The sequence below is a fragment of the Camponotus floridanus genome, unplaced genomic scaffold, assembly GCF_003227725.1.
Source record: "Camponotus floridanus strain SB8 unplaced genomic scaffold, Cflo_v7.5 scaffold103, whole genome shotgun sequence".
Taxonomy (NCBI): domain Eukaryota; kingdom Metazoa; phylum Arthropoda; class Insecta; order Hymenoptera; family Formicidae; genus Camponotus; species Camponotus floridanus.
Genome location: NW_020229219.1, coordinates 191,841 through 218,266, shown reverse-complemented (window position 1 = coordinate 218,266; position 26,426 = coordinate 191,841). Strand labels below are relative to the sequence as shown.

The 26,426-nt window shown below is 36.3% G+C and overlaps 2 protein-coding genes and 1 long non-coding RNA gene across 5 annotated transcripts in view; 1 reads left to right on the top strand and 2 right to left on the bottom strand.

Annotated features, from left to right (window-relative positions):
• LOC105255361 (bestrophin-4) overlaps window positions 1-3,900 on the bottom strand; it is an 8,334-nt gene extending 4,434 nt beyond the window's left edge. The window contains exons 1-2 of one of the 2 annotated variants that reach the window (XM_011264596.3): window positions 3,741-3,900; window positions 1,005-2,197 (exon numbers count right to left, since the gene is read on the bottom strand). In XM_011264596.3, coding sequence (XP_011262898.1) covers window positions 1,005-1,075 — 71 coding nt within the window. In that variant the 5' untranslated portion in view covers window positions 1,076-2,197; window positions 3,741-3,900. The remainder of the gene's footprint in view (window positions 1-1,004; window positions 2,198-3,740) is intronic. The other variant, XM_011264597.3, reaches the window with a different exon arrangement.
• Window positions 1-18,594, top strand: part of LOC112638644 — a 23,776-nt gene extending 5,182 nt beyond the window's left edge. The window contains exons 2-3 of the long non-coding RNA XR_003123109.1: window positions 12,238-12,585; window positions 18,510-18,594. This is a non-coding gene — a long non-coding RNA (uncharacterized LOC112638644). The remainder of the gene's footprint in view (window positions 1-12,237; window positions 12,586-18,509) is intronic.
• On the bottom strand, window positions 5,068-26,426 carry LOC105255363 (probable phospholipid-transporting ATPase VD). 2 transcript variants are annotated; one of them, XM_011264598.3, is made up of 18 exons: window positions 25,920-26,426; window positions 19,489-20,136; window positions 18,966-19,145; window positions 18,624-18,884; window positions 12,225-12,500; window positions 11,786-11,954; window positions 10,682-11,035; window positions 10,095-10,390; window positions 9,750-9,908; window positions 9,398-9,671; window positions 8,890-9,322; window positions 8,170-8,564; window positions 7,719-8,006; window positions 7,321-7,572; window positions 7,143-7,247; window positions 6,888-7,075; window positions 6,483-6,656; window positions 5,068-6,385 (listed from the first exon to the last, which is right to left on the bottom strand). In XM_011264598.3, the coding sequence occupies exons 2-18, from the start codon at window positions 20,124-20,126 to the stop codon at window positions 6,334-6,336; spliced, it is 4,494 nt and encodes a 1,497-aa protein (XP_011262900.1). In that variant the 5' UTR covers window positions 20,127-20,136; window positions 25,920-26,426; the 3' UTR covers window positions 5,068-6,333. The 2 variants fall into 2 exon arrangements, 1 of the variants encoding a protein (XP_011262900.1); XR_003123107.1 differs by having other exon boundaries at window positions 6,368-6,385; window positions 6,483-6,651.

Sequence of the window (26,426 nt, the reverse complement as noted above, 5' to 3'; positions counted from 1 at the left end):
CGTATTTTTATGCAAACACACACGTCGAAAACGTGTCGTCATCCGTTATTTGCAATTGGGAGTATTCCAATATAATTTACGGTGAATACTATTCTCGAGAACGCAGCTCGCTTATCCGAGCATCATTGTGAATGACATTTACTAAATCTACAACTACGTCATTTTTATAAAATGTTGAATGATTAACGCGCACGAATAATTAAAAGGAGAAAAAAAGTTTTATCATATTTTTTTGCAATTGTATTAATTCGCATTGCAATTCTATGAGGAAAACAAGGATGAAAAGATAACGGAACATGTGGGTGGAAAATAATATAAATATAGAAATTGTAAGCAGTTGCACATATACATATACATATATATGTAAAATTAACATAGGTTGAATATTAATAGAATACTTTTTAATATCATGTAGAATTTTTATTCAAATATATAGACAAGCAATTTTTTTAAATATATATTTTTAATAATAAAATAAAAATCAATCTATAAATCTGTAAATATCATCTACATTTATATAAAATAAAAAAAAGATTAATATATATTTTGAATAGTAAAATAAAAAAATCAATCAAAAGTTGCAAAAGATGTTGAAATAGAACGTTTTATATAACATATGCACGTGCATGCAAAGTTTCGATAAATTGTCTAAAGTAAACATTTTTTTATTTATACTTGTCTATACATTTAAATAAACATTTTACACAACAATAAAAAGATATCCCGTTTTCCAATTTGCCATATTCTTATAACTTTAATAATAATATCGCATAGACGTAAAAGCAATAAAATGGAAATATAAATTTAGCATGAAAAGAGATTAATCTCAGATATATAGATAATAAATAATAATTTTCCAATAGTTTGAATAACAAAAATTCCAAGAAAAAATTCATCAAAATTTTCGTTCTTGATAAACGACAAATTACCAAATTTTAATAATTATAATTAACTTCATTCAAAATGATTTTATGAATGCCAGAAAATGAAATTTATCATCTCACCTGAGCAGTAATTTGGGAAAGCAACCGAGCCCTCTGCAAGTGGCTACTTCGGCTGTGTAGCTGACCGTCATCTTTCATCTACTGCGTCTTGTCACGTGATTCTCTCTCTCTCTGACTCAACTTCTCGTATTATATTCGCGTTTTTGCCCACAAGCAACTCGTAACATCTCCGAAAAGCATCGGGAGATGTCAAAATGATAACCGAGCGCGATTATTCGCGTGATCGAGGACGGCGTCAACTTCTCTTTGGCATCATCATTCGTTTCTTTGATACAATCGAGCCCGCGAACCGCCATCGGTAAGAGATCGCCAAGGTCATCGTTGACACACGATTGATTCGTCTCTGACGCGATTATGTAAGTTATAGAACATAAGACAAACTTGTTAGCTTTAATATACGCACTTTTCACTTTTCGCGTGAATCGATGTTATCAATAGAACTATTGTTTAAATTTGTTTTCTCACTCCTTCGTTAATATAAATATGTTCGTCTTGTGTAAATATCGTCGTCAATGATGCGAGATGAATTTGGTATAATTTGATATGAACTCTTCGTCACTAAATTTTATCACGTGTTATTATCGGTGTCTTTTATCATATGTTATCGAGTTTTGGCAAAGTCATAAATTCACGCACTGTATGAATTTACACACGTTATTTATATAAGAATTTATTACTTTAGAGAGACAATCGAAAGATTCTGGATTTTATTGGTTTTCTCCGTTATTTTCGTTGTCTCTTTGAAAGATTTATAATTCTAAAATTATAATATTATAATTTTCATTTCCCACAAATATGACGTTACTCAGGAATGTTTTTCGTTTGCTCCGAATATTTTATCATTTTGTTTTATCTACTTTCTAATTTGCAATCTTCCTTTTTGTCAAGAATCGTGCATTTTGAACAATCTTTTCGTTTCAATTATTGTTTTCACACTTTGAAAGTTTTCTCACGGATAAACATTAGATTTGAAACGATGAATCTAAAGCAGGAACATGATTTGTTTGAGGCTCTTTGAGTTCACGTAACATCAAAGGTCGTCTACATCAAGGACACTGCTATCGCGACGTATATCAAAAGATGTATTTGCAAGTATTGAGCTGCTCATTTTCCTAATTATAGGATAGATGCAACTGATACCAATCACGTGCAGATAGTCCGTTCCTATAATCTTCTTGACAAGAATTTCCAATCTGTAAAAAATTGATGAATTAAAAGAGACAAAAAAATATAAAATACATTATTCTCCAATTAAATTGTAAAATTCAATTTCTGATTTTCTTTCGGAAAGATTTAGTCAATTTTTAAATATTGAATTTTCTTTTCGTTCGTTCTCACAAAAGCGAATATTTATTACAATCAATCTTTCTAAAAGAGAAAAAAATGAAATGTTAAATCATATAAGTAAATCTTTTATTAATTGATACTAGAAATAACGAGCAAAATTTTTTAAGAATTTTTAAAAATCCACTGCAAATCGCTTGATATTTGATTACATCGCTACAGTTATACTGCGTGACTGGAAAGGATCAATACGTAGTTGTGCAGAAGGTTAATCAGTAAAGAGGAAGAGGATGTGGCCTTAACACTTTTAATTTTCAATCCTTCCGCTCAAAATTTTAATTCTTGAATGAAAATTTATTCACGTAATTAATTACTTTTCCTTAATCCCTTTAATCTACAGTTCCCGAAGTATATTTCACATTCTATCGTTTTTCCGTTCATCCCTATGAATCGTTATCATTCAAAGACACGTTATCACGAGTATGCTATGTGTGTCGATTGGCGCATCGCATCGACGAAACCGTTAGTCTCGATTAATCCTCAAAAATATCGCGAGTTTCCGAATGACGTCAGTACTGTAATATAACTAGATACTGAAAGCATTACGGTGATCATACATCTACATGTAATTTCATTATCACAGTAGATTAAAAATGGAACAATATACTGACCGGATCGATATTTAAAACTCATAAAAATATTTGACGTGGCATTATGTATAGTATCCATACATATTAATTAATGTATGATTAATAGCACTAACAGAATACTTGCAAAAATTTTTTTTAGATTAAACTCCAAGCTTTCGGCCCACAAAAAATGCGATCGAATATGTAAATGACAAAATAAAGAAAAATAAAAATTACAATGTGCCATATAACCGATTTATTTTCGAGCCAAAGTATATCGGTTTTCATTTCAAAAAGAATAGAGAAGTATTTTATCGCGTGCTATTTAATAAATTAATTAATCATACAATTACCCTTTAAGTATTTTTAGTTCCGCAATTTACAACATTTCCGCGAAATAAAATATTATGTTGGGAAAATTGGAGCATGCGTCATATGACACTGCTGCAAATGAGCTGTTGTACAATTTTCAACCTTGGACCTCGCGTGCATTTGTAACTAGACTTACTAGACAGATGCAATCGTAAAATTCATTATTTATTATTCGCCTAGAGTTAGTACGCTGTTGTATATTTTTACAACAGATTATGAGAGTAACAATCACATGATTGTAAATTATATATCGAGTATATATCGAGTGTTTTAAATATTTTTTCAAGTTTGCTAAGAGAAGGAATGTAGAATCATGGAAAGTCGATAGCGGTTTTCAGCACATCAACACAACGAATTTCATTCACGGAACAAAGAAAGATAAGCGATGTAACGTTAGACGGACAGGTAGAAACACGTTTGGCGTTGATTTTTCATTAATCCTTGCACTTACCTCTTGGATTCGATTAATTCGCGCTCGCGAATACGCGGAAAGTGTCAATTTATTAAACGAACACGTGTATATCTCGGATCGAGCACGCATCTGCCAAGGAACTTTTACGTCGTTGCACGAGTGATTATCGCCTGGCCAACCAATACTGAGGAGACCTACGCCAGCATGCCAGCGGTATCCCGTGCTCTCTCCGCCTTCACCCTCTCCGATCCATCCCCTCCAACGTCCTGACGTTTCCGCATGTGTCAGTAGTGCTCATTCCGCTTGTGTTCGGTTGTTACTTATTCTAAACAAGTACGCTTCGGATGCTCACGCGTTTTTATTGCTATTTGTTCCATTAATTTTTTAACGTTCATCGAAACAAGAATCGCTCATTTTGTAAGCAATTAAATATATATAAAAATGGTGAATAAAAAAAGAACCTGTATATAATTTTTAAAAAGGAAATTTTGTCTTATTTAACACGTTGGCTGTCATGAGCATCACCGGTGATGCTAAAATAGGTTACTTAGGTGCCATGAGCATCACCTGTGACCTCACTAGTTTTTTTACCAAGAAATATCTGTTTATGTATCTTTTATGTCCAAAGAATAATAAAAGTTTAGTTTCATTACACTTGTTTGTTCATTTCTATCATGGCACACGGGAATTGCCCGGGAAATGTTGAGTCTTATGGTGGCAGCCAACGTATTAAATAATTGATATTTTTAAAAATGGATAATCAATTTTTAACTACATCCTATATCTCATAATATCTTTATTAGTAAGACCAATCACGTAAAATAACATCGCTTTTATAACGTTTTTCTTTGATTAAAAATTCACGCTATTTTATTTTGTCGAAATAAGCAGTTGTAAATAGTATTTACATTATCGACATCGTCGTGACATCTTTCTGAGAATCAAAGAAAAAGAAATAAACAATAAAAAAGCGTGAGCATCCAAGCACAAATTTACACTTTATAGGCGCTATTCGTTTATAAATGCAATTAATAATTATTTATAAGCGCAGCTTTACCGCTATCGTTTATAAATGATTTCACGGACTAAAGTGATTCACGAAGAAAGTTAATTCCACAATTAATTGTATTTATAACTTTTACATATATAATTATATCTTCTCGGCTTTTATTTCCTTTTATAAAAAAAAATATTGCTAAAAAGATGTACAACAAGAAAGCAATACATATATGTAAAGAATCTCTCTTTTTCGATTCGGCTTCTAATGCATCAGTTACATTATATGAGTTATATGAGATCTACTGATTTAATATTTACGTAGGACGATTAGGTAAAAAGGCAATTGGCTGACAGAAACAGATGCAAATAACGAAGAAAGAATTGATTGTTTTCTTTTAATTCCGCAACACATTCTCCTTACATCGGTAAATGCATACAACGATAATCCGATCATTATCAAAATACTATGAGATAGCACGTGCAACGTGTTATCGATATAACATTTAATATGCATTATCCAAATTAAAAGCTCTAAATCGATATCTCACAATATTTTCTCTTAGATATTGATAGTAACATAACAATAGATATAACAAAGCACGTGTATAACGTCATATTATATTATAATTTATCTGAGGCGTTCCATCGATCGCGCGTGCGAATCAACCGGAAATAGGAAATAACTTGACGCAATCACGATTCTTTGCGTCCGCGCTTGCTTCCTACTGTTCGCTTTACGGTGTAACGCGTAACATCTAATGATACTTAGCTACAAACTTGTTTAAAAAATAAATCGGTTTGATAAAATATCTATCAGCGGGTGAACCGCGCCTCTCGCGAAACACACACTGTGTATATACATATATACTTAGTACTCTTTTTTTATATAACACTTTGTACACTTATTCTCTGAAGGTATATGTATATATAAATAAAACGCTCGATATATCCATCTTTGTATCTCCGTTCGTTGGTCTTCCGCTTGAAAATAGAATACACGCGGATATACGTTCGAGTGAAAAGTTTCACTGGAAAAAAAATACAAATAAAATACTTGAAATAATAAGTATATGAGACTTTCGCTCGAATTCGGCTTGCCTGATACAATTATAACGCACAGTCTTGGTCCCTAGAAGTCACAGCCATTAAATGCAACGAACAATCTGAGATTTAAGGCCACTCGATTTTTAATTCAGTCGCGATAACTCGAATTCGAGAATGGCAATGAAAATATTAGCGTTATCGCGATAACGAGAACGCACGGTGAACGCGTCACAAAGTTTCGACGCTTCTTAATAATCTATATTGCACGATTAGATAGCTACGAGCGCGAATTTTCACGCTCGGCTGCACAAACCACGATTAACTAACTTTCCTTTCGCTATATCTACATCATTACGTAGCTACAACCACGATCTGTAGAGAATCATGAACCAGAAATAGTTAATCACAGAGGTGGTTAGTGTGAACGACTTTCAAAGAAGGTCAGAAAAAATTCTTCTTAACCGATGAACACGCGGCTTTCGAAAAGGATCGCGACGGTAAAGAGCCCGCGTACTTTTCCTTCCTTTACGACGATCGACTTTCTGAATTAATGAGATAGGCACGCTTCATTTCAATCCGATTGTGCCTGTCACGCAACGATAGTCGTGAGAGCGCTGCTTTTGCTTCTGTAGCTGCCGGGTCTGCAATAAATAATGAATTATACATTCGGAAAAACGAATATTGCGGAACTTGTGTTTAGAGTAATTAGATAGCATGAAGTAATCGACATATACATACCTGATGGTAGCATGCTGCGAGGAACGTGACCATCCAGCAATAAAATTAATTTCGCCTCTTTGACTGCTGATACGCTGCCGACGAATTTGATTACCGCCTTTTGCGACAATTTGCTGCGAGATGACTTGTATAGCGTCTGGTGCGATTGTGGATTGTATCGCCTTATAGACTAATCTTCGATCATTAAGAAAACAAAGAATGTCATTGTATAATTATGTCGATATAAGACCAATTATATGGAATTGTAAACGCGCGCAGAGAGTTTAAATTATACAAAATAAAAATCAAAGCAAATTTAAAGATGATAAAACTGCAAGCTCATCTTTACAGTCTTGAATTAATTACTTAAATTAAACACTTACACAATTATTGCATAATCTTAATTTAATTATAAAGCGAGCATACCTAGGCATTAGTGCGAGGACAGACGTAAGTACTACAGTGAACCAGTACGTATGACGCGTAATGACTTTTTCCATTACCCAGAAGGATCCGGGTAAACCCATGCAATTAACGCAGACGGCATTATAAAAAAGGCAAAATCCAAAGAATATGCCCAAGGAACCCAAGATGGCACCAATGTGAATTATAGTCTGAAATAGACAACGTGATTATTGGCGAAAACAACATCGTCATTTTTTCTTTATTTTTATTACTTACCCAAGATTTAATTTCTATGGCAGCATGAAGCAGCATGACAACGATGCACGCTGTCATAATAGTCGTCCCAAATTCCCATATATCGATAATCGAATCATGATAAACCTGAAAGAATGATGAAATGACGAAAATCTTTGTACGCAATGATCAATCGAATTTCTTTATATATTGTACTAACCTCTTTGGTAATAAAGAAAATAATAAGACTTTGGTAAAGAGCATCGCTGATTGTGAGCCAAAACGAGTGCGGCTGATAAACTAGTCCCAGACGTCCTCTTGTGTACAATTCCGGTGCTGAAAGTAACACGCGAGGCGCAGCGATTCGATCGTATATGCCCAAAGCTAGAGGTGGCAGCGAAGTGAACAGCAAGTTGTATAGCATTAAATATATTTGATCTATCATTACGGCACCGGAGAAACCGCAATATAACTGTAAAAAAAGAGATATATATATTTGAAAAACATACACATAAATTTTCTAGCTATTTTCTAGTTATTTTTCGCAGAAAACAGTGTTTTATTTATTTTTATACATTTTTTTCTTTAATAATTATTTTTCTTTTTCGCGATGCTCACCTGAAACCAGAACACGAGGAAGACGAAAGTTGCATTCTTGTAAAAGAAATACAAAATCATTCTGGCGAGACGGTCATAACACCAGTGCCCATGCAGAAGGAGGAGCCGACTGAGAATGGAAAATCGTGAAATCGCGAAATCCGCCGCCATCACTGCCTGCGTACCTTCTTGCCCCGAGATACCGACGCCCACATCGGCGGTCTGTATCATACTAACATCATTTGCGCCATCGCCGATCGCTAACGTTCTCATTCCCAATTGTTTTTTAACGATGCGAACTATATATGCCTATAATATAGAATTAATCACACTTTAGTATTTCTTATACTGTATTGATTAACTGCTAGATTGCAATTATAAAAACTAGATTACAGTTGAAGAAACTTGTTTAAAGAATTTATCTCGAGTTTATTGACAATTTTGTTTCGTTATTATCGGATAATATTCTTGCCTTTTGCAACGGTGTGGCGCGGCAGGCTAAGACGCTGGAACACGTTTTCGTGAGTTCGAGGAACGGGCCGGTCAAACCTGATCGTGGATCCAGGATCACGGTCAACGTCTTACCGTCCACGACGAGCGCGCGTTGCCGTGGCCACGGACTGCCGATTCTATGGGCATCTCTCTCGGTGGAATCGCGATTCGGATATATACCGACGGGATCGGCAATCATGCCTGGTTGCTGCGAATGACCATTGTTTGCACTCTCTTTGTGCGCCGACTCCAGATAGCCGCGTATGAGCGTCTCAGCAATGGATTTCGATCTCGCCTGCAACTGCAGCAGCTGCATGGCTGGCGAGAAGAGTCGCGCCGAGTATGCCACGTTCACCGCAGTCTCTGGCTTATCTCCTGAAACCGCAAAAGCAAACATTTATGCATACATCACGTAATCGCTTTGACATCTTTGCACGTTAATTACGCACAAGAATGTAGTTTCGAAAGACGTCTATTTTATTATAATTTTATACATAATTTTTCTATCTCCTAATCTTTGTATAACATTGTTCATATAATATAATATATAAACGGAAAGTTAACTACGAGCAAATCCGTTTACGATTTGATGTGAAACACATATTTCTCTATGATGATTGTGTATTACAAATAACGTATGTGCGTCAATGTCAAACCGGTTTGCGTGCGCGCTCACCCGCATATGAGACTTTTCACGAACCTGTCAGAACCCACACGACGATTCCGGCGGCGACTAGAGCGGCCATTGTCTCGGGCACGCCAACTTGCAATTTGTCCTCGATACCGGTCGCTCCCAGCAGCGTTAAGTGCGACTCCAACGTCGCGTACGAATCGCGTATACGACGTTCACGGTTCTCCGTCGCCAGTTCCGCCTCATCGTGCTTCTCTCGCCATATCTCATATTCTTGTGATGTCAATGTCCTCCTTGCCATCACCAGGGTACGCAACCCTTGACGCGCGTACGACTGCAGATATTGTCGAATACTTGCCGAGGAGACGGTGTTCTCTTCATTCGGCGACAACGCTGGTAATATCGTCGTGTCGGCACCCTTGCTGTATAATACTATCTCGCCGGTATGAGGATGCCTGAGTAGCACCGACATACATTTTCTATTCGAATCAAATGGTAGTACCTGCAAGCGGTTGAGGAATAATCAGTTAATACTCGTTCTCGAGTGATTTTCATTTGTTCAATCACAATCACCTACGTGAAGTATTTCGAACGCGACCGTTGATTTGTCTGGAAAAGAAACGATTGCACTGCGAGGCGTTCGTTTCACTAGCTTGACGTCGTAAGCACGTGCCGCGTGTACTAGCGCCAACTCATCAGGACTTTCCGCTTCGTAGATCGCTAGACTTTGTAATAATTCATCGCTGTTTTTTGTGTCCGGACTACGTCTCTTTTGGCCATCTGGTGAAAGTTTTCGTCCCAATAAACCGATCCCTAGACTCGGTATCGACGTTACATTTAGCAACTTTGGCCTAAAAAAAAAATTGTTCTGTTAAATATTTTCATATTTTATGTACTCATATTTTATGTATATTGGACATTACACTAACCTGGAAAGTTTAAACGGAAATTTTGATGTGTCATCAAACGTATTTGTCGTGCTGATCACAGGTGATACTGGAGATAAGGTGCGGGGATTTCTACTGTTCGGAGATATCGGTATCGGCGGGGAATTAACGGTCGGAAATGAATTAGTATCCTCTGTTATTCTGCAAAATATTAAGCTAATAGAAAACGTGATAAAAATGTGATAACAACTGATTTGATTTGTCCATTAAAAATTTGTCATGTTTGATTAATCATTTTTTTTTTCTTTTACAGAGTAATAAATGTACTTTTGTATTTCTTTTACTTCTTAATTAAAATTTTAATTCTTATTTCTAACGTGTGCTAACCTTGCAGCCCGAGTTCCATTTTTTTGAGGTTCTTCGATGACTCCGCTAGAGTTCATGTTATCGTGATGCGGTTGAGAATTTACAACAACCGTATTGCACGTGGCCAAAACAATAAGAAATTCTTGTAAACGGTGTCGAAATGTACTTATGAGGAGGTCCTCCTTAAGCCGCGAGCACGGAAGCAGATTCTCATTGTCGCCTATGTGCGAATAATCCTGGTTGCTTACTACGCATCGCCTGAATAGCATTTTGTTTTCCGTGAGAGTGCCAGTTTTGTCGGAAAAAACATATTGCACCTGTAATTCAACGGCAGGTAATTTCAAGTAATTTCCAAATATGTTGCATGTATTACTTTCAAAAGATCTTTCGATAAGATAAAGTTTTTGTCTGAGAAAACAAATGCAAAGAAATACAGAGAAGATTACAAAATATATGACATGACGATGACGGATATTAATTTTTAAATTGGAAATACAAAGAAATGAGAAAGAACAATTTTCATAATATCGATCATATGATATATACATTTGTATAAAATATTCTTCCTCACGCGCGCAGATTCATTTAATATAAATTATCGCACTCACTTGACCTAATTCCTCCGTGATATTCAGCGCGCGGCATTCCGCCTTACGACCGGTTTCCGTGTCGTGGAGGGCCGGGTCGTGGCCGATATGATACACCTGTCCCACCTTGGCCATCTCGATCGTCACGTATAGACTCAGCGGTATCATCACTTGAAATATTATAACGAAGGTCAGGAAGGTCAGTATACTCTCGTAGACTGGCTCCTGCACCACCGGCAGAAACGGTACCATCGTCAAACCCGTGTACGTGGACAACCAAAAACGGCAACCGATCGCACCGAACACGCATAGCACCAGCAATATCACAACGCACCATTTCACGTCCCTGTTCATCTGCTTCTCCAGACGGGAACGCTGAAATCGTATCATGAAAATTTTAAATTTGAGCGTTTGAGGTATTTCTCGTGTTATCTTTCTATGCGATCTATTTATTTAAAGAGCAAATTGCGAAATTATGTAGCAAGATTATCTATTTTTAGGTTTCCTTTTCTTGATAATCATGTTTAATATGCATATCTGAATAATTTCGTTTTTTATTTTCTTTCACATATGTTTGACTTTTGACATTTAATACTTTTCGTTGAATGAGCTTTCTCTGATTTTAATTATAGTTGAATAAAATTATTTTTTTACGATCTTATTTGTTCATAACTTTTAATTACAATTTTTTTAAATTAAACAATCAAATCGTTGTTTACTTATTTTTTTGATCAGATAAAAAAATTGGATCAGTAGTTACAAAAAAATACATTATATATATATATAATGTATTTTTATATAATGTATTTTTTACACACACACATACACACACACACATAAATATTTTTTTTAAACTAATGATCCAATTTTTTTATATACATATACATACATATATAAAATAAAATGTACAATATATATGTGTATGTGTGTGTGTGTGTGTGTGTGTGTGTGTGTGTGTGTGTGTGTGTGTGTGTGTGTGTGTGTGTGTGTGTGTGTGTAAAATATACACTTTATTATACATTTTTTTAGACATATTCTTCTAAAAACCATTTTATATAGTTGAAAAGATATTCAAGGAAAATTATTTCAATTATTAATTTAATTGATTTCTTAAATCTTTTTTACCTTGTATCTGGGTCCACCGTTGTTCAGCAATGCTTTAGTCTCATGACCAGCGTATATGACTATACCCTCGACGAAGTCGGTGTTCTTTAAAACACATTCCCTGAGCAAAAGATTTTCCGTGGACACGGGTACTCTGCCACCGTTCGGGTGCACTACGGCGCCATGAAACCTAACAGACGCATTTAGTGAGATCACTTGTAATTTGATTAATTACTGGTTTACAAACGTTATCACGGTAATAAATATCGTCGATAAGCACTTTTGGGATGAATCATAAAAAACAAAACTTTGTATTAAAGGAAACATCAATTACAGACATGTTAAGAAATATGTGCTTTTTCTATCCGAGCTCTTTGAAAATTTATAAAAATAATTGGAATCTAAGAGATTGATTTTTTGTTGTTGTGAACATGACAAATTATCGCATACATGTATTTACCTATATATTCTAGTACTTGGCTGATCGACTTCAACCACCGACCGGAACTTGGAAGGCTGGAAAGTATCCTGCAGATCGAGGAAACCCCTGATAACCTGACGCTGCTTCAGATTCGTTTCACCATCAAGGTTGCACGTATCGAGATAAGCTAATCCCTGAGGATCGCTGCTTCTCAGAAGCAAAAGATCGGCCGGTACCAGTTCGTTGTTCGAGAGGTGAACCAGGTCGCCCACCTTGACATCCTTCCACGCCACCTTCATGTATCTGTCGCCTTCGCTACAATGAAATCACAAGAGAAATCTCTCGTCAAGAAACTAAGGCACTACTTTTGAGTGTTATTTAAGCGACCACATCGAAAAAGGTAGTTATACTTTCGTAATCATGCAAAATAATTGGAAAGTTTACGTGATAAATGAATTACTTCATCCGCGCGATGCTTCTTAATTTCACATCTCAAACTCTATAATTATGTAAATTGCATAACTTTGCAGTAAGAATTTAATTAAGAGCGCGATGATTAGACTACTGCAAATATTTATTTAATATAGCGTAGTTTATTTTAGCTTAATAAACTTAATTACGTGTGTGAATATTACGTGATAGTTTTCAGTAAATTAATCAACTCTGATGCTCGCGCACATGTGTCACTACACTATTATTAAAATCTATTGTTAGGATCACGAAAGGACTAAATCAATTTATACTTTCCCCTTTCGTACAAAGGAAAAAATATCCGGCGAATAAAATTGTAGAATCTTAACGGATTGACATAAGACAATCGACAAATCCTCGCGTTGCATAAAAGAACTCGTAAGGCTACTCTGCTGTCGTCAGTGTCGCAAAAGTGGACATTATACAGAGTTTTGTACAGCGAGGAACGCGAATATTTACCAAGACCGAAACGAGCGCAATGAAACGCATGTGTTTATTAATAAACATTTGAAGTCTATGTATATGTGTCGGAACAGATTTCACTTGATCATAAATAGCAAGTGATAAAATTGATCTCGCTTATGATCATAAATAGCGCGATGAAAAATTAATAAGTCGATAAGATGTTACTCTTTCAGGTATTCTTTTTAATCAATCATTAGCTTTAATATTACACAATGTGCAAAAAATATTCGATATCTCACAAAAGATTTAGAAAACATTTAAAACGTCTTTCCGATAATAATTAAAGATTAATACGCGATATGTTGGTACACGGAACGAAATCGAGTTGCAGGAATCGCCCGTGAGAACTCGGATTCTCTATTACGTGATTCTTTATTACTCTCTCGGCTGTAAGCAGTGGCGGATCGCGACAGGCATCTTTAAGACGCGACCTTGAGTAGCTAATTCAAGTGTTCAGAAGTTAGATTCATCTCGTTCGCGTGCGCTCTCCGAGCTGCTGATGACGAAATCGGCGATTGACGATATATTTCCTTTCAATTACAAGCGCACGGCATCTCTCAAGGTTGCTCGTCCTTGAACGTCACACGTCCGCACCCGTTTGATCGGAGCGAAATTAAGACGACCGAGATATCGGAGGTGAACGCGTGGGAGAACTCCAAAGGATAGCAAACAGCCGTTTACCGTTTGACATTTGAAGACGAACGGAATGAATGAGAACTATAGTTATTGCTTATTTCGCATTCATTTCGGGAATATTGTAGTGTCACAAGGTCGTCTCACGGCGAGACGAAATGATACAAATACTAATTCTTTTGTTCGTCTCGGAGGATAATACAAAGTAAGAAACGCGTCATTCTTGCTTTTGTATCATTCACTCTTTTTACATTTAAAACAACATTTAAAACACGTGAATCGCCGTAAAATGTGCATTATGCATCGCGTATCGTGCCATGAGTATCATCGCGATTAGGTGTGGTTTTTGTCGCGGATTCGTATCGTTGTCCCGCGAGGGATTCGCGGCACGTAGCGCGAATACACGAGTTAATTATGCAATTATATACGCGACATTTACGGATGACATTATAATGATTGCTGTACGATATTTTCATACACATATATATATTACAAATAAAACAAGACTGAAAACAAGACTAGAAATTTAATGATTTTTCCAAGATCATTTATCCGCGGATGTAACATTGAAGAAACATGGAAGAAACATTAGCTACGTAACATCGATCGATGAAAATGGCAGGTTTTTTATGCATACACGGTGTATTACATAAATGTTTCATCATATATTAACACGCTGCATTAAGGTGCAACAACAATTAATTAATCATGATTATTTGTCGTTTATTAACTTCCGAACGTTTTTTCCTCGACATGTCAGAACATCAAAGGCAACCATGTATACCGCGGCAGTACGTATTGCTATCGTTCTAACCGCATAATAATTTCAGTATAAGTTTTCAACCGCATAGCAAGAGATAACGAGTCAAGGATAGTAAGTTTACTAAACACGTTGTATGAAGTTATTTAGTCTTATCATAATTCGCGTAACTTTTGTAATTTCTCAGTGGAACTTCTCAATATTTCGATTTCTTGGTATTATTCCTTTTTGATATTCTACGTGGCCTTGATTGCACTTCTATAATATCGCCAAGAAACAACAGAATATTTATAAAGGGTTTATCGTACATTTTTATTCTAAAAATATCTGTAAATTAAAATATTACTAAAGCATGCTTGTAAAAATAAATTTGAAAAAAAAAATTGTTTAATGATAATTCTAAAACTTAAGAAATGGACAAATATAATAACGATTAAAGTGCTATTTGAAATAGTGTCTCGATGTTTTTACGCGAGAAAGATTCATTCGAATTTGACGCATATCATCAAAAACTTAAACATTGTCTTATGATAAGTGCAATAGAAAAGATACTTGTAGCTACGACACGTATCCGAGCATTTATAATTACTGCTTTTATGCAGAATAATTTAGAAAGAGAAAACCTACGAAATATAACGAAATGGCCTTTGCATATGGATTTTGCATATGTTAGTCGCTCACCGATATTTCAGGGCTTCCAACGTGTTTCGTAGAAGTAAACGAAGATAGAATATGCACAAGCGGATGTACACATACATTGTAAACGTTTACACTCGTTTACATCGCGCTGTTCTCTCATATGACATAAGACGATGACGTCATCACTCGCCGACTTAACGGCACTCCGAAAATTCCGCAAGAGAGAAAGAAGTAGACCGGGGAGAAAACTTCTCAGTTTTCACTGATGTAAATTTATCCGGATAATTTGCCGAGCCCCGTCCCGAAAATTCACGCGTTATGTTGTAATATGAGAATATTAAACAAGAGAGGACACTGCGATTGGCGAACGATGTTTGAAAGTTGTTTGCGTTGCGAAAGATGATATATTTGTTTCGCGCTGATGATTTCGGAGAAAGAAGCTTCTAAAGTGGAATTTTGGCTTCGAATTTTAGCATTTTACGCGATAGAATTTGCGCTCGGAGGCCTGTCTTGATAAAGAAATTAATTCGACGAAGGCCAATAGCTGCCTCGTGCAATCGGTGTCAAATAGACGAGGCAAGTGCGATGATTAGCGAACTCGTGCGACGCCTCCAATATTTATTCCGATCGAAGTTTTCCTTCTATTTAGCTTGCAATTCTAGCCGCGTCCTAGATTCGTTCGAATGAGTCACCGTTAATTAGATTGCACGTTTATAAACTAAAATAGACAGATTTTTTATTATCAATTTTTATCGAGCCATTATATAAATAATTTTTAATACCGAGAAGACGGATTGAAATCAATTTATTCTCATTTCGTTAAAATGATTCGACTTGTTTTTCGACTTGACGGCTGTGAAAATGTTGACATTTCAGGCGTAGACGAGACGCGTAATAACGATGAAAAATATATGACGATAATTTAACAAGCGGAATCGACAGATTATGAGGCACAGGCGAGATAAAAAGGGGTAATGGTAACAAATGCGAATGTCAAGGTCTTTAGCGCACGAGACGGATTGCAATCGACTTGTGGCCGCGAGTACAAGAGGAAGGTAAAAAGGGAGAGCAAGAGAGAGAAGGAGAGCTGAATCATTCACACACCATTATGCGGACATATATTGCGTTTAGAAAACGATAGGCGCGGGCGATTAGCGACTCGAAGAGTCTTGTCGACAATGTAATTTTGAATCGATCGTCCTTTCCCGACTGATCATGAAAACACGCGAATGCACCGGTACTAAGTCACACATATTGTCCGCAACATATCAAAGATCCTGTCGATCGTTCCACAACATATCACGATTACTTGTCATATCTGATACGATATTTAGACGTATAATTCTTTTATATTGTTAATAATTCATCATTATTATTAATTTACAGCTTAATGATAGCATTGAATATGTATGTAAAATATTATCTCATGTTTTAATAATTAGAAATGTATAGATTTTATCATTATGACGATAATATAATATTCTTTTTTAATTTTAATTTTAACAATAACAAGCTGAAATTAAGATTATCGTGAAAGAACGATCTTGATGGAATCTCTCGCGAGCGTAATCGGTACAGATATTAAATTAAAATTGAAAGAGAATCGACGTCTCCAGGGGACACGAAGGGATACGGACGAAGGACAAGGTCACCCGCGTAATTTTTCCCGAAGCGGTACGCTGCATCGAGATTGCCAGGTCATCGATCAACTTTCCAATTATATTGCATTATGAATGAAGAGTCGTAACGACCAAAATTGCTGACGTTCGCACGGTCGAAAGAACTAGCGAACGATCAAACAGATCGACTGTAAATTCGATTATATATATATACGAGACATTAAGGGATCAATCAACTGTCAATTTACGTGAATTTATGAATAGGATACTTCAAAAATATCACAAAACATAGAGAGAAAAGTTACTTTCTTTCATTTTTTCAATAATCCAATTCATTACTGACATTATTTAATGTCAATGCACATAATTGATAAATTTTTAAAAATTACATGTCCTAGTCTGCTATTTCACGAGCATCTTTTTAAATAGTTGAAATGCAGGTTAAAACAACACAGCTCGAAACATAATTATTTATTAGTTTATTTATGGAACTGTTTTTAAAAGTATTTGGAAAACAATTTTAAATTAAATAGACTTTTTCGAATTTTACAACGTTAATAGACCCGCTTGTTATCTCTGTAGATAGTTGTAAGTCGCGAGAGAATTTTTTTCGGAGTTCATTCAACCCTTGTTCAATCCACCTCCTCCTTGTTGCGCTGCAATCAAAACCACGTGGCGGGTGTACATACGCGTTTATCAGCGCACGCGTCGAATTGTATCTACGGTTCGATCGCGCGCATGTATGAATATACATGCAACCTCTTCGAGCGAGTTTGCTGACCATTTCGGATGCACGAACGACGAAAATAAATGTATTGATGTCGTCTATTAAGCGGCTGTTAGATTGTTGACGACGCTGCGAGCGCATCAATTAAGCGCTAACGTTACAAGCGTAAACAATGCTGGTGATCGCGACGCATCAACGACAATCTAGAACGTCATGTCGGAGAGTATTCTTGCGGGAAAAGAACGGTATACGCGCCGGACACTTTCCTCTCCGTGTTTGTGCACGTAGACCGTTCGTTCACGTTCGTATGTGACCCACATATCTGGAATTGTCGGTCTTATTGGAATCGATCTATCGGATTCCGTTGCCGCAAGGATTCTAACTGAAGGGACGGCTTGCGCGCTACTAAAACTAGAAAGTAAACGAGCAAGGTCGATACTGGTTGAAAAATTAAATATGTCTCTTCAATTTTTCATACATAAGAGAAAGGAAGAGAGAAAAATCTATCGTGCATTTATTTTATTATTAGAAAGAAAATTAAAACTGTCAAAACTTGATTTTTCATGCTTTTTTGTCACATAGAGAATTATTAAAAAGCTTCAGAAATGCTTTGAATGTGACATAAATTTAAGGCACAATTAGAGGCCCTTTAAAGAATTCCCTTAATATTATTGTGTTTATGGTAGCATATTTATGCAGGCTAGGATTAAGATTGTGCATTAAAAACATTATTCAAAATTTGAAATATTTATTTCAAATTATATATCATACTAGAAAAAAGGATTCCCCATATTATATTATTATAGTAATTACATTTCACTATTAATGTTTTCATCAAACTTTCCCACAACAACGGAAGCATTATTCTTAAGCGTTTTATCATTCGATCGCTAACGTTTCTTTTCTCGGCTCCCACGTACAATTTGCAGAAAAAGACGCGCAACATTGCATTAACTCTTTTTACGATAGTCATAAAACTTGCATTATCTCTAGGCTGTGTTTTTGCACAGGTCAAGAAGGAGAAGAGAGGGCAGAGAAAAAAGAAACTGATTGTACTCGAACGATCTCCATGCTTTACGCTACATCGTGACGGATGCAACGTCGCACTTTGTTCGTCGACTCACCTAACGTAGACGCGGCAGGTGGAATTATTCACACGCCGGTCACTGGCGAGACGCCGACGATCTTCGAAGAAGTCCTTAAGCGCTGTAACCCCAAGAACGAACAAGACGGGGATCATAGCGACTTCCTTGCCAAAAGCATTTATGGCCGGCACCCAATTAAGTAGAACGATGAAGATGAAATATAGATTAGCCACACGATGAAACTGCTCCAGCAGGTTACGAGGTAGGAAGCTCAGCGCCGTATACTTTGTTGTGCGTACCCTGAAACGTGTATTACATCATGAGACATGCGAGATGATTGTCCCGTTTGAGTTATTTCGTATACATCATTCTTGTCTTTACCTGTTGTCCGTCCTATACCCATTGGGATGCTGACTCTTCGGTGTTTTCGGGGAGACTAAGTGATTCGGCACTATTGTCCTTAGACGGGGCTCTTCCGGCAATGAACCGAAACAATAGGCCCATAGTCTTCTCCACCAGGGGGGCACGACGCTACGTCTTATCGTATAGATAGACTCCGATCTGCGAACAATCGCGCCATAGTTTGCATTATTAATATTCTGTTATACATGAAATATCACATCTTTAGAGGAAGAAATTCTGAATTTAATTTATGAAAAACTCGTGTTCATTGAAACAATAATTTCAACAAATCAGTATTTCATGACAAGCGATCTCGGAGTATGTTAATATTATTGATCTAAAGATATAAATTATTAATAATTTTAATAAATAATCATTTAGCTATAATATTAGCGTCTCTTAGACATTATCTGCTACTTATGTACTGTTATTCGATTCTATTCCCGATCAATCTTATCGTTCAAGGAACATGATAAATTGCATCTCATGTGTCATTTCGTACCTGGACGCCTGGCGAGAATGACCGCGAAAGGAAGGCATCCTGCCGGCAGTAGGCGGTCTGCCCTCCTCCCTGTGGCCCGGCGGCAAGATGAAATCCGTTCTGGAGCCGACGCGATGATGTCCCGTTACGGCTGACTGGCTTTGCGTCACGTCCGCCACCTGACCCTGGCTGAAGGCTCTCTGATGACCCGGCTTCTTCAGCGCCGATGGTCGACCCGCGGACGTGGCGCTTCCCACCGTCGTCAGCGGACCCAGAAAAGACCCGTAGGTCTGCCGTCCGGTCGTGCAATCCGCCAGGACACCACCATGGCTCGCCGATCTCGCGTGCGTTTTCGGCAGAGGTCTTCTTCTGCTCGGCGAGGTGACTTCCTCTACGGCGTCCTCGTCCTCGTCGCCGTTGCTCATCTTCGTCGGCGTGGATGTTATCGTCGTCGTGGTGCTGGTTGTCATCGTCGTGCTCATCATGGTTGGATCGCCACCGTGAGGGAAAGACGACAGTGGTGGCTGAAGGGGCGCCATCGATGCCGACGATGACGACGATGTTGCGCGGCTGGGGCGGCCCGTACCCGGGAACACATAAAGGGATCCCTGTTTCTCGATCTCCTCGCTGGCTGCTTCCTGCGCGTCGTCCTCGGACATGCTGGCACATCTGCGTATATACATACACGGTGGAGAAAAAATATTCTAAACGTAATACGTGAAACAGTAAGTGCAAACTCTACTGCAAAGAAATAAACTTCACGGATAAAGGTCGGTTGATTCTTAGCGATGATATGTCCATATTAAACTTCCATTACGTTTTTATTAAAGTAATTATATTAATTACTTTAATATAGATTTAATGAGGAAATTTAATTACTTGTTTTTTATTATTCAATTATATTAATTAAAATATATATAAAATTCTTTACTTCACACGTGCTTTACATATTCATTTTATAATTTATAAAAGAATATGTACATGTGTGTTTTTGTAATCCATACTATATAAAATTATTACATCTTTAAAGATGTACTTTTGGTGAATTATTAACATCAAGATATTTTCAAACTGAGACTTTAGCTTTTAAGTATTTTGAATTATTTTGGAATATTTAATTCCAATGTCTTTCTGTCACATACATGTGATTTCTGGATATTAGTTTGACCGAATTGATAAATAATCTTATCTTTGATATCAAAGTTTCTAAGTCTATTTGATGTCGTTAAAGAATAATAGTTCTTCAATTGGCGTAATCAACTGTATGGTTCAACCCACGATGTAATATTCTGCCGCACACATTAGCCGTAATTATAGCTGAAATTTCTGGAATCGACAAGACACTGGGTATTCAATCTTCTTCGATCGCACTGGGTGCGAATTATCGCGCTCTCGTTCCGATAATATGTTTCCAATTCGTTCCAAACATAACTGTTTGAAATTCAAAATTCGACCGTTCGTATTATTCTTTTCGACAGACGTTTACTTATCCTCGCGACTGACGAATCATTCGCACATATCTGGAATAACAATATACTGCATTGTCACATATGTGTTTTACAGAAGACGTAAATATAATCGCGAACTTGATGCAATCATCCAATTTCCTTAAATTACGCAGCATGAAATTAAGTCGATGCAAATTTAAAAATTGACATTTAACAAAAAAATTGAAAATGGTACATCAAGCTGTTAACTTACTTTTTATATATTAGTATTTGCTTTCTATTAGAATATTATTTCTATATATTTTTATATATAATATAAATTTACTTTTAAATTTTCCATCTGTGCAAATATTTACGCGTTAATCACTTTTTTTAATAAATGTGCAAAACTGGCACGTTGCAGTATCGTTGCGAAATATAATATATTACTCTTTGCAGAACTCATATATCATAATCAAATGTCATGTATCATATGTCATGCAATCGTCACATAAACCTGTGTTAATAATTATTTAACCAAATCGATTTTATCGAACAGTACTTATATGTTATATGTTTCTTCTACAATCTATCCTTTATAAATTACGTTTATTCTTCATTGATTATCCGCCTGATTTATTAATGCGATATGATAAAATAATATTTGATTTCCAGTCAATTAACAATTATGTGAAAAACGCTCTTATCTGATAGTTTCACATAATCAAAAATAAGTATGAGTATATTTTACTCTTACATAATTTGAACCTAGATTTGTGGAGACTTACCATTCTAGAGATTACGTATTTTACACTCTTATCGGATAAAGAAAGATACGAGATTTCTCGATATAGTTACAAATTATAGAGAATGCAATACATATAGATATGTTTGCTAATAGCAATTTCAACACCGGATGTTCTGTGAAGATAACTAAAGTAGATTATTTCTGCGAAAAGTGTGCAATAGCCATGACTATTCAACGCATTAAAAAAAGAGTCTCTTACTCAAAGTGCTAATATTTTATAACATTCAGAAATATAGAGTCAAGAAATGTACATGCAATCGAGAAAAGGATGATTCCTCCTGCAAAGATAATATAAGAAAATGAATAAAATGATTTCATATTAGGCTTTTTTTCGAGAAAATTGGTTTTGTGATATTAATAATATATTTATCTTTTTGTATATTTATCTTTTTAATAATCTTTTGAATTACCTCTAATGACATAATGATATAATGATATTATTCGAATTTGCTTCTCGACACAACTATTATTAATACATAAATAAATAAATAATAAAACAGTATTAATTCCATTTAATAAAATAATTCAAAATAATGCAAGTCACTCTGTGTATAAAGATGTTACATGTAAAAGCTGTCAAGATAAACTTTATTTCTTAATAGAAAAAATGTTGTATCTTTATGCATATTTTAATAGACACCGTTGAAATAAATTCAATAATGCAAGGTCACTGGAGTCTAATTGTTATTCAGATTAAAAAAACATAAATTAATTAAAAAAATAAATTAATTTATAAATTTTTAAAGTCAATTTTGTTGGAAAAAAAATCTTCGAAATAAATTTTATTTTACATTTTCGACTTATTTTTGTACGAGGAATCAGTTTTTTTCAAATATTATGTCTTCCAATTCTAATGTTGTTTTCAAAATTATCTTGAAATTAAAATATGACATCAGTGATTAATTTTAAATGTTTTCTCACCCAAAAATGATAAAAATTTAATATCCTCTTAAATATAGATCTAAAAGAAAGTAAGCCAGCTACGTCCTATATAAATATAAAAAAATGTACATTACCAAGAGACCGAAAAACACCGCTTATCGTTAAATCTACGCGACTGATACAAAAAACATGCCCTTCATCCAATATATCTGCCGATAATCCTGATAAGCGATCGATACTGCGATTTCCGACAGAGAGAATGGAATTCATTTTTCTTTCTGATTTCTTGTTGACGTTAATAACCTCGAATAACTCTGTATCGGATAATTGCACAACGATACAAAAATAATATTGGATTAATGCGATCGATGAGTTTTTAACGTACATATCGAGCTGGCTTCAATTCACGTAGAAATTGTTTACTTTGTTCTTGAACAGTTTCCTTCTAGTCACTGCGTGCGTGTATGTATGTGTGATCTTTATAGCGATCAGATCTTATCTTCTAATCTCAAACGAGAAACCGTTAATTTCTCCTTTTACAACAATAATTTGTTCATAAAGGTAATCATTTTAGACGATTAAGCAAAAAAGTTGAAACTTTCGAAATTAAAAATAAATTACGCAGGATTGTGTGACCTTGCAGACCTAGAGAATATAATTTCAAGAAAATAACTTACTTATTACTTGATTTTTCTTTTCTTTTCACGACATCCATTTTTACGAAGATTTAATTCGCTCGAGCGATACCTGATTCGATCTCAAAGTCGCACGGGACGGGAATATGTGCCACAGTTTACTGACGTTGTGTGCGTGGGCGTACACACGTGCATACACGCGTCAATGAGCACGCCCGATCGCGTGTGCGTGCGGCTGCGATGGACGAGATTCCGGTGTACGACGATCGATGTACGGGCGCCCTTCTCTTTGCGAATCGCTATCGGTCGAATGTAAACGAACGGAGTTTGTATATCAAGGGTAGAAAAAATCGAGCGGCTAAATTGGGTCACCTGTTTACTCACGAGCGCTTTCTTTAACGCGCCTCATCATCGCTATCATTACGACGATTGCAGATGCGCCTGAAAAAAATTATGATATCGCCTCGTCGATTATCGAGACTCTCCTCATTGAATTTTTTATCCGAGATTACTTGCCGCTAAAATCACCATATCATCATGAATGCATCGCTCAAAGCTTTTCAAAGCGTCTAAATCTTTTCGAGAGGCTGACTCAGCACTTTTTTATATCCGCCCGAGATGAAAGATGCCGTAATCGACGGAATTTTTTAGACGATCTAGATTTTTCTGATAACAAATTTTTCCCCGAAGAAACAAAGCCTTCCCCTTTGAAAAAAAATTCAAAGAATTTAGCTGAAGTTTTTAAATAATCTGTAAATTGAGATCTCAAAGATAGCTCATTGATTTGTTTATTTTTTTTTTATTTTGTTATCGCAATATATTCGAAACGATTGATGAGATTTATTCATCGCCTTTCTTCGGTTAACGTATTAAAAATGATGTGCATGTTTTTCGATCAGCACTGAAATAAACGGATGTGTATGATATAATCCCTTTCTTATGGAAAACGTAACGGAAATTATATAAGATTTCTGAAATACCTCTCGTGACGCGTGAAAGTAACGTATTTCATTAAAATCGCGTTATTTTTTAATGTAAAATGTCGCAGCTGCTGCGAAAATTGCTCGATAAATTATATAGTATCATCTGAAATAGTTCTAAAACTAATAATTTATTATTAATAATAAACTAAATATAATAAATAACTAATAAATAACTAATATAATAAATAACTAAAATTAATAATAATTTTCGAGAAAAAAGGGAAACTATATATAATTTCAATTAATAATCTATAAAGTTTAAAGAACTTTGAAAAAATAGCTATATACAGTTATAATTCCTACATTCTTCTTTCGTATTAATTTCGTCCAAATAAATGTTTAATTAAAACTAGACACATTTTTATTACATTAAGACATCAATGTATCAATGTTTAATATGACTCATTGTCAGATATTGCAATCTTTTCGACACACGTTTCAATCAGCCCTGATAGCGAGCGGCTGCGATAAGCGTACAAGTACCAGATGATGTCGAATTTGCGTGCACGCAATGTGAGTAAATTATGAATAAGACACGACATGACACAGTCTCTCTATCTCTCTTTTTTTCTCTTTCTTGTTACCTCTCTCTTGTTTCGAAATCTATTGAAATCCCAACGGAATACAGCATCGACCGAAACTAAACGTAATGTTACTCGTGTGTACTATTTCGCCCCGATAGAATGAAATAAATCGACGAAACGTCGCCTCTTGGGGAAATAATAAGGTTGACATTTCTATCCGAAACGCAAATATCGCAAAAGTAGGGATGCAAAAGGGATGCAAAGTTAAACCTCTGACATTTTGCAATAGCAAGAGAAATGAAGAGCGCAGTTTCACTTATCATAGCGTTATAATCGCATATCGTGCGTATCGTTGACTTTTTTATTGAATTATATAGTTTATTACGGCAGCATAAAATGTACCATTTTATATTGTATTTTATTTTATTTTATTATTGAATATATATGTGTGTGTTATATCATGTATTTCGAATTATAATTAATTATGGCACGTCTTAAAATTAGGATATTTTAGAGGAATATATCTCGTGAGTATGAAATAGAATTATTTCGACCACCGGTAGTCAATTTAGGCGAAACGGTGACTTTTCGCTGACAGTCGGAGGGCAATTTTATGCGGTTGCATTCGGTTGCGAATTAACCGTTACTTTGCGACGCTGCAAGCTGTGTTTTCCCCCTGACTCGTTATCTTTTTAATCGATTTAACGCGAATGCTTTTAAATTGAATTTGATTTAAAGGGCATTAGTCCGATTATCGCTCAAATCCTCGTGCTCTTCCCGTTCCGAAATTAAATATCACTTGACGTGACCTCGGTTAATCGAATCTTTCTCCGACACGCAATTCTCATAAAAACTCTTTCATTTGTTTACCTGGCCTATAAATCCCATTCGATCATCAAATTTGATTGTTTTCTCGTTGACAAAAATTTAATCGCAATTGTCCTAAATTTATATCAAAATTATCCCGCCTCTTCGACTTGTTCCATTTCCCGTTTTGAGGAAATTACGCGATCGCTCGTGAATAAAAAATCGACGATTTTATTACGCAGCCAACTTTCCCGAAGAAAGACGTCGCTTCGAGGAAGGAAAAAGTTGGCGCGTTTGCGCCCGCGATCACAATGCGGAAGAGAGGCGAGAGAGAGGAAAAAGAGAGACAGAGAGAGAAGGGGGAAAAAATAGAAGAACAAACTCACATTTTTCCTGGCTCCCAACGTGGTCCACGTGGCCTCGTTTGAAACGGATGGCGTCTCCTCCGAAACTCGTCGCGTCGAGCTTACATCTCCGTCGCGCGTCGGAAAAATCGGCGATCCCTGTCGGCGAGGAAACTCGTGGGAAACCGATGACGAGGACGAGTCACGAACGGGAGGTAACTCGCGGCGCGAGGATCATCAATCCGGGATCTCTTCTCCGTGGAAGGAAAACGCGCGAGCACATCGAGTACGTTACGCGATCGCGTCTTCGGGTCGCGACTGCGCCGCGTTGTTTCCCTCTATGTTTGGCCCGCTTTCAAAATTCGCGCATCACCGGATATGTCTCGTTACGAGCGCGAGGGTTTCGCAAGCGCGTTATCTTAATCGCGGACGATTCGATCGCGGCTGGTGATAAGAACACGTCGCCAGACGGTCGCTCCGCTGCACCCGATAGGCCGACAACGCGACACAGCTTATCGCCGTACACGTACTGACACACGCCGCGCAACG